We start from the raw sequence: 13,422 nt of genomic DNA on the forward strand, positions 1-13,422 counted from the left end.
GTTTGACAGCTTCTTGTAGTTTAAAAAGAATCCAAGTAAAGAATATATTTTTTCTTCTTTATGTATGAGATCTGTAAAATATAAAAAGTTTGTTGTGAGAGTGGAGCGTTAAGTTGTTTTCTAGCTGTCTCTAATTGAATTGAAAATGGCAATAAGTATTGGGGATATCTATAGGAGGAAGAAAGCTCTTTTGTTTAACTGATAATTTTTTTGAAATACAGTTTCCCCTAATTTTTCACCCAAAGGAACTTCATATAGTAATTATGACTATGTTTTTGAAAAATATCAGGTGACAGGCATATAAAAAATACTAAATAAAAAGCTACAGTTTAAAACCATGTGGCATCACCTGTATTTTGCTCTTTATATACATACATACATACATAATTAAATATAAATTACTACTTGCAGGAAGAAAATACAGGAAAACCTCAGCAGTGGTTAGTCTTAGAATTATAAATGAGAATGATAGTGACAGTCTGGTTTTGGTTTACATGTGTCTTAGTTGTAAATTACGCTTAAATGTATTTTTAATTGTGTTACTTTATAATGATGATAGTATTGTAAAGATTCAGATGAAATGAGGTAAAAATATCATAGCCTAGGAGGCAGTAAACCTCTTTCCCGGACATTCTCAAAGCTTAGGTGAGGTGATTAATAGGATTATCACCGTGGCCTGAAAAGTCCACTCATGTTCAGGTGGTTGTGTAGAAAGGATAGGTGAATGAAAATGTAGTTGTTTTTTTTTTTTTCTTTTTCTAAAAGATTTTATTTTTAAACAATCTCTACATCCAGTGTGGAGCTTGACCTCATGATGTTGAGATCAAGACCCTGGCTCTGATTGAGCCAGCCAGGTGCTTCTGTAGTTTATTTATTTTATTTTTTTAAAGATTTTATTTATTTATTTGACAAACAGAGATCACAGGGAGGCAGAGAGACAGGCAGAGAGAGAGGAGGAAGCAGGCTCCCCGCCGAGCAGAGACCCCGATGCGGGGCTCGATCCCAGGACCCTGGGATCATGACCCAAGCCGAAGGCAGAGGCCTCAACCCACTGAGCCACCCAGGCGCCCCTGTAGTTTATTTTTTATAGCGCTTATTCCTTGTTTCTTAGAAACGAGGTTTAAACATATTTACTCATACCAAATTTATAAATTAAATTATTATTCAAAGAGTCTGTTTCCTATGGAAAAGAATATTAATTTAAATACATTCCTATTTCTGCATTTTGATTTGTTGCCTCTACATAATCTTCTTTCAGCCTATATCCCATATCTATGTCAGAGCCTTGTGTCTTATTTTGCGGGGAATATTAGGAAGAAAAAGTGTTAGAAACTAGGCAGTCTTTCGGTTTCTGTTGTTTTTCTTATATTTATTTAAACTGTTGACTGTTATTTAGATTATCTAATGTAAAAGCTACATACCAGTATGCATTCATATTTTTGACTTGTTACAAGAGGAAATCACTCATAAATCTGAGTGGACCCTAAACATTACACAGTGGTCCTTTTATGTTTCCTTAGTCAGCTGTCTCTGTTCTTCTCCAAAACTATTTCTCTGAGCCCTGACCTTATTTTTCACTCTTAACAGGTAACCTCACTTCCTGCTTCCTTAACCTTCTGGCACCAAGTCTTCTAAACACATCTGAACTCACACATATTGACGACTACTCTCATATTGGAAGAGGTGTTCTTCCTCCAAGGCAAGCCCTCCCTTCTCTCTCTGCTCTGGATCCCATCTTCCCACCATCCTCAGGAAGATGGTGTTTCTCATATTCTCCTACCTCCACCCCTGCCTTCTTTCTTTTCCTTTCATCTTCTACCTACCAGCTCCTTTTTTGCAGCATTTATATAATCTTACATCCTTCGTACCCTAAAACAATCCTCTGTTGACCCCATCTCTCTTTCAGTCTCTTGCTTTCCCTTCATGGCCAGACTTATTAAAAAGGTGGTCTGTACTTATTGTCTCCTTCCCACCTCCCACTTACTTTACTGGAATCACAGTTTCATTCTACTCCAACAGAACTGTCTTTGCTGAAGTCACTAATGACATCTTTTTTGCCAAACTTTGAGTCTGTTTTTGACTTTTCATTTGCTTGATCTCTCAGTGGTGTTTTAATGTTGTTGTCTGTTTTCTCCATTTTGTGGCACTGTTCTCTCTTGCTCTGCAATGTTTCTTAATTCTGGTTTTGCGTCTATATTTCTGAGGGCTTTTTGGACTCCTTTGCCAGATCTCTTTCTTTTTGCTTGTTTCTCAATGTTGACATTCCTTGGGGCCTTGCCTTTTTTCACCCCTCTTCACTTTATCCCCTCTGGAGTTATCATCCATTTTTATCTCTTTCTTGAGCTAAAACTCCTTGTATTTATTTTGACAACACCCAAGATTTTTCTCCTGAACTCCAGACCTATGTGTATGTCTGCTGGATATCAAACTGAGTGTTTTGAAACTGGACACATCATCATTACCTCCACACAGACTGGTCATCTGCTATAATTCCTTCCTCTTTTTGCAAGTAGACCTAGTTAATTAATAACTCTTAACAGTAATTAAGAAAGGACTCATCCTTGTTGCTTACTTCTCCTGTATCCCAGGCATTCAGTTAATAACTTAGTCCATCTGATTTCACGTGTCAAATATCTTTGAAACTTACCCGGTTTCTTCCATACCCATTGCTACAGCCTAGTTTAGACCACCATGTAAAAACCGATGGGATTTCATTGTATTAAGTAATCTCCCTAGTTTCATTCTTGCCCTCTTTCCATTTTCAGTTTGCAGTTAGAGTCATCTTTTCAAAACACGTATCTGGTCCTGTCATCTGCCTGCTTAAAACCTTTAGTAGCCTTTCATCATCTTTAGGATCCTTCGTGTAGTTTACAACTTTCTCCATGACTTGCTTCTTTAGTACTGTTCTACCTCAACCCTCTATACTACTGTCATTTTCAACTTATGGTTCCTCATTGTGCCAGTCTTTGTCTTTCTAGACTCATTCCATGCCTTCTTGCAGTTTCCTCTATAATGAGCAGCAGGATCTCCCACATATAGCTGCTTCCTCTATAATCTGCAGCAGAACCAGACATCCACAACACCCATGTTTGAGTCCTCTTTACCTCCTGGCTGTTGCCTTAACGTAGACATCCTGTCCAGGCTTTTCCTAAGCCCCTACATGAAGTTAAATTCCATTGCTACTTGCTCTTATAACATTCTTTATTTCTCCTTTCACTCACCACATTTGTAATTTTGTTTTTACTGACTACCTTTCTAGCCTGTTAGCTCTGTGAGAGCAAGAACTCTTGTCTCATTCAGTGCTCTGTCTTCATTGCCTGGTGTGATGCCTCACACATGGACAGAGTTCTAATATATTTTAATTCTATATTCATTCTAGGTTTGGAAGTCCCTAATTTTAGAATTTAAAAATTCTGGAAAAATTAGGATTTGGTATAAAAAGTAATATTACAGCTACCTGTTTCAGAACCAAAGTGATGTATACAGCTATATGAAACATATATTCCTTACAAGCTGTATAGGGAAAAAAAAGATCTTGTGTGTTAGTACTCACTGAGTTCTTGATATTGCTAAATCAAGAATGAGAGAACAATAGATTGCAAGTAGCTGGCAGTTGCCCCAAAGGGGGATAATCCTTTTCATATTGAGAGAACTTAACCTCAGAGACATTAATGGAAGTGAAATAGGCCAGACACAAAAAGACAGATAGTTCATTATTCCACTTATATGAGGTATCTAGAATAGTCCAAAGGGCCTGGGGAGAAGAGTTGAGGGAGTTTTACTAGATTAATTGATACAGAATTTGAGTTTGGGTTGATGAAAAATTTTGAAGATGGATAGTGGTGATGGTTGTACAACACTGTGAATGTATTTAATGTCAATGACTGTACCCTTAAAAATGGCAGATTTTATGCTAGATATATTTTACCATAATTAATTTTATCATAATTAAAGTAAACCAATGAGATACACATAGGAAAATCAGTGAGTGGTACTATCTGAATATAGACAGTAGGATGATGTCATTTTACTTTTTTTTTTTTCATTTTTACTTATTAAGTAGATAAGTTATATCTAATACAGTCATTCTTAAATCTTAGTGTTATTTCTGAATGCTACTACAGGTATTTATGTTAGTTGCAATTTACTCCAACAGGCTAATTTAGAATAGAAGATTCCAAGTACATTTCAGTATAGATTGTCTTAAGAATGAAAATTCTTTATTAGTTATCACTTTTGGCTTTATGTCACTTAATCTTTGGGATCTGTTATTCATTCAGCAAATATTTATTGTGTGCCTACTATAAAGCAGACACTCTTGAACATTTGGAATGTAGCAGTGAATGAAACCAACAAAAATCCCTGTCTTAATGGAGCTTACATTTTAGGGTTCCTCATTCCTTATTGTGAAGAAGTTTTCATTTCATGAAGATCATTTGTGGACTTTATAGCAACTTAAAACCCTATGCATGTAGTACAGCACCCAAGAATCAGGAGCTGCTATCTATGCTCATCAGTTCTGATGTGTCTTTCCTCTTTTTTTGTAATTTTTGTAGGTTAATATTCTCTATAGGATACATTACTATTTAATGCCCAAGAGACATTTGAAGTTAAAAGTTCTGGACTTACTAGTATAGAACTTACAGTTGACAGATTACAGTTGATTCTTAACATAGGCTTGAACTCTGTGGGTCCACTTATATGCTGATTTTTTTTATAGTTCAGTACTTTAAATGTATTTTCTTTTCCTTACAATTTCTTAACATTTTCTTGCTTTTATTGTAAGACTACAGTGTAAAATACATACAAAATACCTGTTAATTGACTTTGTTATTGGTAAGGCTTCTAGTCAACAGTAGACCAATTAGTAGTTAGGTTTTTGGAGAGTCAGCAGTTACACATAAAGATTTTGAACTGTGTGGTGGTTTGGTGCCCCTAATTACCACATTGTTCAGGGGTCAACTGTGTACTTATTTATTTTAAAAAAATGGCTGATTGATTATGCTGTTTTACTTTCTTAGGAAACATCCATGTTACATCTATATTTGATTTTGTCATTTCCAATTTTAATGAATCGTTTCTTTGCCATTTATTTAATAGAATATGATTTTGACAAGTTTTTTAAACTGCCATGTAAACTAGAGGTGATACCATTGTCTGTGAAACAACTAGTGCTTTTTCTTGTACACTATATTAGTTTCCTTTCTCTCTTCTTTCCTAATCCACATTCTAGTTGTTTCTTCATAAAGGAGGAACTTACGTTTTGTTGAATCATCTTTGCTATCCAAAAGCTTGTTTCTAGTATTAGTAAGTTCCTTCTCTTCCATACTGGAGCATGCCAGCTACCTCCCACCCCCTGTACCGTGTTGTCCCCAGGACCACTGTCATGTTCTCTTGCCTAGTTGGAGCCTGTTAATCTTGATCTTCAGTGTTTAAATATTAGGTCCTTTACCCAGAATATTTCTCTTTGTATGTATTCCGCAGCCCCATAATTCTACTTGATTTACTGACCAAAAGACATAATAACTGAATAAACAGCATGAAAAATGATGCAGAATTAGTCTCTCAAATGCAGCTGAAAGAAAGTAATAAAACAGTTTTACCAGCAAAAGACAGAAGCTTAGCAAAGCAAGAAATGACTAGGGTATCTCCTGGGAAAGCATAAATTTTTGCCACTTTCCTCCTTTTGTCCACTCATGTGTTCTTTATAAAATTCTAACCAGTTTTCTTAAATGTTCTCTTATGTTTTCTTTCTGTATATCTTTGGTGGGGGAAAAATAATGGTGGCCTTTATAACTATGCCAGTTGAGGCTAGTCCAACATTCCTTCTCAGACTTTTCTCTCCAAAGTCCAAGTAGGCCCAGGCTCCATAAAGACAGGATTAAGGGAGGAGCTGGACAGTGGCAGATGACCAGTCTACCAGCATATTATACCTTAAACTTGTGCCTTATTGCCCTTTAAATGTGTGGCTCAACAGTCAGTCATCTTAAACTTACTTCTTTCCTTCAGTTTCTTGGTTAGTAATAACCAAAATCTGTTCTGACTGATTCCATACCTTTCTCATTTTTCCATTCCTTCATGCCCATCCCTTCATTAATATTTCCTTAACAGATTTCCAGTTTATAATCTTATCTTCTTTATATCTACCATGGCTAGAATATTCCTCAAATACTGTTTCTCATTGTGCCATTCTTTTATTCATTGTATCGTAGTGGGCCCCTATTCATCAAATGAAAATTTCTGTTTGATCTTTAAACTTTAAAGTCTTTTCTGTTGCTGCATTGAAGTATTTTTGTAAGTACTTTTTATGAATTTATTTTTACCTTTATTTTAGCCTCATATAGAAGAGGTGTTCTTCATCGCAATTAAGCTAATACATGGTATATTATCAAAATAGGATGGACCGATTGAGAAGTCCCGATTGATAAGTGAGGAAGTACCTTAGGACTGAGTTGATTATTTTCTCATAATAGTTTAATTAATTCAGGTGAATCATATCAATTTTTAAGTTAAATTTGATAGACATAATAGGTATCCTAAAGAGCATGACATCTGATTACATTTGTATTTTTATGTGGAGAAAAGTATTATAGAAAGATTGTACGTAGATTTGTGTTGTTTATTCTGGGTACTTATGCTATAAGCTCTACTTAAAGTAATGATCTCAAAAGAAATTTAAAACATCTTAACCTTTAGCCTTTGATTTGCTTTAAAAAGCAGTTGACTTTGTGTGGAATATTCAAAATAATGCAAAGAACATGGCTGTTTTTCCTTAAAATTCAAAGACCTATTTAGTATATATTTTTTTGAAAAATAGTAAATAAATACGGTTTTACAAATTTTCATTTCAGTTGCTTTTGCCAAGAGTAAGTTATTTGACGTTGGTAACTGACAAAGTGAAAAAGCACTTTCAGAAGGTTATGAGACAAGAAGACATTAGTGAGATATGGTTTGAATATGAAGGCACACCACTGAAATGGTGAGTGAATTTTTCTGCATTATTAAGCATTGAGTATATGCTAGCTTTATGAAGGTATAGTGCCCTGAAGCAATTTTTAAAAAGTTATATAAAGAAATAAATCAGTAGTCTAGCTCATATAATACAGTGAATTTTAAACTATTGTTCAAATATTTTATTGAAAATATTTCTTCCTTCTTTGGATGCATGGGAGACCGGACAGATTTGTATATATTTTCAACAACAGATTTTTCAGTGACATAATAATAGTGTATTTGATTATGGTTTTTTTCCCCAGACATATTTAAGACTCCCTAATGAATAAGTCAGTCTGTGACACTATGCAGTTTTGCTTCATCTCCAGAATTTTTATGACAGATCTTTATATACCCATGATTACCTAAAGTGGCATCTTTCAAACTGATTGCCACATTCAGTGCCATATGCACATTTTATCTAGCCTTGGCTTAGTATTTAAAATACATTGATTTCTTTTTTATGTGAAAAATAATTTTGATATTCTATCATTCGTAAGAAACATATTGAAAGTAAATCCTAAATCTGGGTTTATCCATGTATGGATGATGTATTTTTGTACTTCCTCTGTTACTGGGAGTTTTATAAATTGCGCTTCCAAAAATATTTAATGAAACTGGAGAAATTACAGAGAAGAATATAAAAAATGGTTCAAGGTATGCTGGGATGTAGGTATTGAAATGCTGCTATATGAATGTAGTTGAATGAAAAAGTCAAGAACTTAAATATGAACACTATAAGTAGGTTTAAAGTGGGCTTGCATTCTAAATCTGGAGTATTAATATGAAGAGTTTTAAAAGAGACTCACAGAAAAGGAAGCTGGGAGATGTTTAACAAGTGCAGCTGACTTGAATATAAGCATTACTTAGAAGTGAGGGGTGAACTCTTGGAACTCACCTCACGTGGCATTCCCACAAGTGAGTAGATTTTTCATAATTGTTTAGAAACATACAAAGTGATATTTTTTATTGATTTTGGAAGCAAGGAGATTTTGTATTGAGTTATAGGTCACATATCTAACCTTTTGAGGCATTTCTGGGAAAGGATGGCGAAGTTCTTTATAGCATTCATTTTTTAAATAACACTGTTGACAAGTTTCATGATCATTTATCAGATTCATTATGACGCTTGAATAGTTCTAGACCTCAGGCAGCATAGATAAGTCAATGTTTTCTGTTTCTTTTTATTTCTCAGAAGAATTGGAGGTTTTGGAATGGGAAGGTGGCTTAAAAGAAGTATAAGAGGAGCGAGGATCAGGAGAGTAGAGGGAAAGGAAGGAGGGGGAAAGATTGTGGGTGAGTAGCAGTAGGATCTATCTATTCTCGACAGTTCGATCTGTATTATATAGTTGAATATTGAAATTGTATTGCTCTATGTGTATCAGTTATATACACTTTATTGTTAAGAATTCATGTGACTGACAGTAGGCTTTTCAGATTTATTAGTGTAAAGTAGGGCTCTTAACAAGGGCTCTATTGACATTTTGACCTAGGTAATTCTTTGTTGTGGGAAGGCTACCCTGTACATTGTAGGACTTTAGTAGCAGCCTTGGTCTCTGCCTACTAGAGTTAGTAGCATTCCCTCTAGTCATGGTTATAAAAAGTGCTGCCAGGTGTCCTGAGATGACGGGATACAAAACCACCCCCAATTGAGAAACTCTGGAAAAGATGGGAAACCTCAGACTCTCTTCAGTAAATAATTGCTCGGTTGCCATCCTTCAGCTGCTGTTTTAATCCATCCTGTATGGTGGGGGTTTTTTTTGTATTTGATAAGATTTGTATTCTGTAAGTTTGTATTCTATATCAGAAATAACGTTTGGACCCATTTCTGTTACCGCAGGCTTAAATATGTCATGTTCTTTGTTAGTATTTATGTCTTCTGAGAATCTTTTATTAAGGAGTAAAAAAATTAAAATTATTTTTCCTTTTAGAGAGTTTATGTGAAAGTAATTGTATTCACATATCTTTGCTGTAGGTTTTGGGGTGTTAAGTTTTTATGCATAATGTCACTTTCATGGTTATGTCTTGCTGTAAGCTCATTGTATTTCATGGCTTTTGATAAAACTTTCCTTTAGTACAGTAGTCCCTCTTTATCTTTGGTTTTGCTTTTTGTAGTTTCATTTACTCTCAGTAGCCACGGTCTGGAAGCAGATGATCCTTCTCTGACATATTGTCAGAAGGTTGGCAGTAGTAGCCTAACACTGGGTCATCGTGCTTATGTTATTCACCTCACTTCATCTCATCACGTAGGCATTTTACCATCTCACATTATCACAAGAAGGGTGAGTACAGTACAGTAAGATATTCTGAGAGAGAGCATCCACACTCATAACTGTTATTATAACTTTTTGTTATAATTGTTCTATTCGAAGTTATTGTCGTTAATCTCTTACTGTGCCTAATTTATAAATGAAACTTTATCATGAGTCTGTATGTATAGGAGAAAACGTAGCATATGTAGAGTTGGGTACTGTCTGTGGTTTCAGGTATCCTTGGGGCGGTCTTGGAACATATTCCGCTTGCATAAGGGGAAACTAACGACCATATTGTTAGCTACTCCATGTATTTGAGGAAGGAATAGCTTCTAGAGGCATGAATATAATCCAGGACCTCTGGGCTAAGTCTTCATCTTTCCTCCTTTTGCTCCCAACTAGAGTAGTTTCCTCCTAGTTAAAGGAGTCATCTTCCTGTGTTCAAGAAGTCATAGGCTGTCAATATCTACCTGGCATTTAAGCAGTGGGCTTCAGATGATAGGATAATCATTATAGAGAAGCAGCTACCACTGAAGTTTTATAGGGCTTGAGACTTTTGAGACCATGCAAGTGTCTTAAGAGTAGAGGAGCATTTATTTGAGTAGGGTAATAACATCTTTCTTATACTTGATTCTTTGGAGTTTTAAATACATTCCAGTGAGAAAGGAAATCAAACACCAGTTTAGATAATTCATAAAAGAAAGTAGAAAGAGCATAAACTGGTCTACTTCTTACTCTTTAACTCCTGCTATTTGTTATTTATTATTACAGTTGTTTAAATATCTGCATGAGATACTTGGGCATGGACTTTTGTACCTTAAGCAGTACTACATAAGAGGTGCTAAGTAAATGTTTGTTCAGTGGGTGAATGAAAATGAGGCTGAAATAAACAAAATAACTTGTTCAAATGAGTGAGTAGGACCAGATTTTGAAAGTCTCAGTTTAGTCTTCCCACCATACTTGCTGATACTCTATTTGTTAGTTGTCGTATTCTTTGGTTCTGTATGGTCTCTCTAAATTGCTTACATTATTTATCCATATTAGAATAGAAAATTTAAGAACGGTGGCAAACACATAATGAGTACTTAGTATATTGTTGATTTGTAGAGAATCTGAGGGGGCTTTATTTGATTACCCCTTTATCCCCTATAGTGCTTTGTTTCCTTAAGTTTTAAAAATTACATTGTAAATGGAAAGTGCTGATCTAACTCAAATGCAAAGATTTCTTTCTTTCTTTCTTTCTTTTTTAATTATTGGTAGGAGTGATTTGAGTTGATTAGTCAGCAGAGGGTGCTCTAACATTGCATTTTAAAAGGTGAAGGTTCCTTTTTACTGTAAATCAAGTGGTCAAAGTTTGTATTTTTTACTTTTATATTAGAATTCTTTTAAGAGAACAGTTTCTGGTTCTTCTAAAGAACACTTTGTATGTATGCCTTAATACTGGTTAGCTCTTAGGCCTTCGGTATAAATTTTAGAAAAAGCTTTTCTTTTTGTCAATTATAAAAGCAAGTATCTCTAATAGAATATTATTATTTTGTGTAAACTGACTTATTTTCAGGAATGGTTGGAAAGTAAGAAGTTGAAACTACTTTTTGAATAAAAAAACAAAACAAAACAGCAAGCATTGATGATCTTAAACATAGACATAGCAGAATGACCCAGAATTTAATACTGTATCTATCTGGTTTCAAAAGTAAATTTTAACAAAATTACCTCTTAATTATAAATACTGTGCAGGTTCTTCTCTCTTATTGATTGTCTTTTCCTAAGATTGAATTTCTAAAATTTTATAAATTCTGTAAACTTGAATTTTGAAATGTGATTTACTTAGCATTTGAGATAGGTAGTATCCCTTGGCTGTTTTTGTACTTTTTCATGCCTAAGAATAGGTTTAGAAAGCTGTGAAACACAGTACTAACTGTACTAACTTACAGATGTTCATATTTGTTCCATAGGTAAAGCAAGGCAAAATTGATTGTAAACATTAGATTACCTTGGTGTACATTTGAGTTGTACCCTTTTTCTTTTTTTATTTTTTTAACAGTGGGGCTTGGACTTGCGACCCTGAGATCAAAACCTGAGCTGAGATCAAGAGTTGGATGCTTAAGGTCATCTGGGTGGCTCATTTGGTAAAACGGCTTCCTTCCCTGAGTCCTGGGATCAGGCCCCTCATGGGGCTCTCTGCTCAGCGGAGAGCCTGCTTCTTCTCCCTCTCCCTCTGCCTGCCTTTCTGCCTACTTGTGATCTCTGTCTCCCTCTGTCAAATAAATAAATAAAATCTTAAAAAAAAAAAAAAAGTTGGATGCTTAACCAATTGAGCCACCCAGGTGCCCCAGTTTGTACCCTTTTTTATTCAATGAAATATAATCCTGTTTCCAGTAAGTCACTAGGAGACTTACAGATAGGATGCCTTTATTTCAATGAAATGGAGTAGAACGATCATTCTGTTCTCTCTAGTATTTGGGGAAGCTTTCTTTCAATGCTGATGTTAGAATACCGCTTTGCTATCTGACTGCAGATGTTTAGACTACTGAGAGCACCCTTGGCTGATTTAGGAACATAGCTGTTATTAACGATACATGTGACCAGTACGTGTGTATGTACTTTAGCAGTAATAAAAGGGTAGAGAAAAAACACCTTATGCAAAGAAAAATGAAAATATTACTCATTTTGAGAATTGATTTTAGAAAAGACTAGAGCAATTAAGAAAGAGAAAGAAAACGAATAAAGTGTGAAAATAGACCTGACACTAATTGTTCTGGTATGGTGAATTTTTATAGGGCAGTAGAGTGAACCCTTACTAGTTGGGCCCTCTTCTGGGATATATTCCAGGTTCATATCCTTACCACTTCCTTTTCTATTAAATTTAGGTTAGATTGGCAGGAGTAGCGGCATAGAGATAAATGGTTACATTATGATTTACTTACAGTTAATGGCTTATGTGGTTTCTGTGTTGTGGGTTAGGAGCCTCCTGACAAAACTATGTAGAATATCTGTTTAGAGGAATTGTACAAATTAGTACTTTTGAAACCCTTGATGTAAATTAGATTATAGTGTAAGAGAAATTCAGTACCTTTAATTCTTGCCAGTTCTGTTTTCTGTTACAGATTTACTTGCATATTAATAGACTCATCAGAAATAAGCAGTCTTGGAACCAGTTAATTCAGATAGTATATTTTTTTGGAGTTAGTATCCTTGCATCAAAATCATTCTGACATAAACATCTGCATTCAGCCACGTATAACCTGAACATGTAGACTTTGATAATAGAAGGAAGTAAATAGCTCTTTCTGCTGCAGTTTTATTTTTAAAGGTTATTACAGGATAATTACTAGTTATTTAGAATGCTTTTATGTTGTTACTTTACATACATTTATAGTTAAATGTAAGTATTAGAAACCATAATACTTAAATTTCATCCTAATCTTCAGTATATTGGGAAAAAGAGTCATCATTTACCATGAGACCAGTGAAGTTTGAAAATATATATATATATGTAAGTTATTTTATAAATAACTTAGAGAAAAATAAAGGAATAGTGTATGACAACTTTATTAGAAATTTTAAAAAGCATTTAGATAGAGCAAATTCACATTTACGCTTCATAGTTCCCTGGTTTTGAAGGTATAGATACCAGAAATGGGCAATGTCTTCTGAATGCAACTAACTACTCATTAGTTGTCATAAATTCAAATAGACCTCTAAGAGGTTTTAGTTTATTGTGACTTCTGGCTTTTCTTGCTTAACAGCAGTGCTTAAAGAAATTTTTAAACTGTTGACAAATCATGATTTTGTTGTAAAATACTTGTTTACATTAGTAAATGCCAATAAGAATGATCAGTTCAATACTCGTTCATTTCTACATCATATAATTCCTTCTAGTCATCTTTGGTACAAATCTGCCTTTAGCTCTTGCTCACTGTCAGATAAATTGCAGTGCACAAATGGCATAAAAGATGAAAAAATACTGTCACATCTTTTTAACAAAATGACTCAGGTTCTTGTCATAAAATATCATATGATGAAATTCTTGCTGTTGAATGACTAAGTGGATTAAGAATACCATGTCTTTAGAAATATATTGTTCATTCATTAGTTTTTGAATTGTGTAAAATTCACCTAGAATATTATCTAATGACTCATAGTCTGAGATTTCACTTAAGCAATCAATTTTACT

The 13,422-nt window shown here is 34.5% G+C and overlaps 1 protein-coding gene across 6 annotated transcripts in view; it reads left to right on the plus strand.

Moving 5' to 3' along the window:
- Window positions 1-13,422, plus strand: part of ATG5 (autophagy related 5) — a 125,109-nt gene that overhangs the window by 10,067 nt on the left and 101,620 nt on the right. For 5 of the 6 annotated variants that reach the window (XM_032338917.1, XM_032338920.1, XM_032338922.1 and 2 more), the window contains exon 3: window positions 6,852-6,979. The exons of the other annotated variant lie outside the window; for it this stretch is intronic. In XM_032338917.1, the coding sequence (XP_032194808.1) occupies window positions 6,852-6,979 (128 nt within the window). The remainder of the gene's footprint in view (window positions 1-6,851; window positions 6,980-13,422) is intronic. 6 annotated transcript variants of the gene reach the window in all.

The sequence above is a fragment of the Mustela erminea genome, chromosome 4 (assembly GCF_009829155.1).
Source record: "Mustela erminea isolate mMusErm1 chromosome 4, mMusErm1.Pri, whole genome shotgun sequence".
In the NCBI taxonomy this organism is placed as follows: domain Eukaryota; kingdom Metazoa; phylum Chordata; class Mammalia; order Carnivora; family Mustelidae; genus Mustela; species Mustela erminea.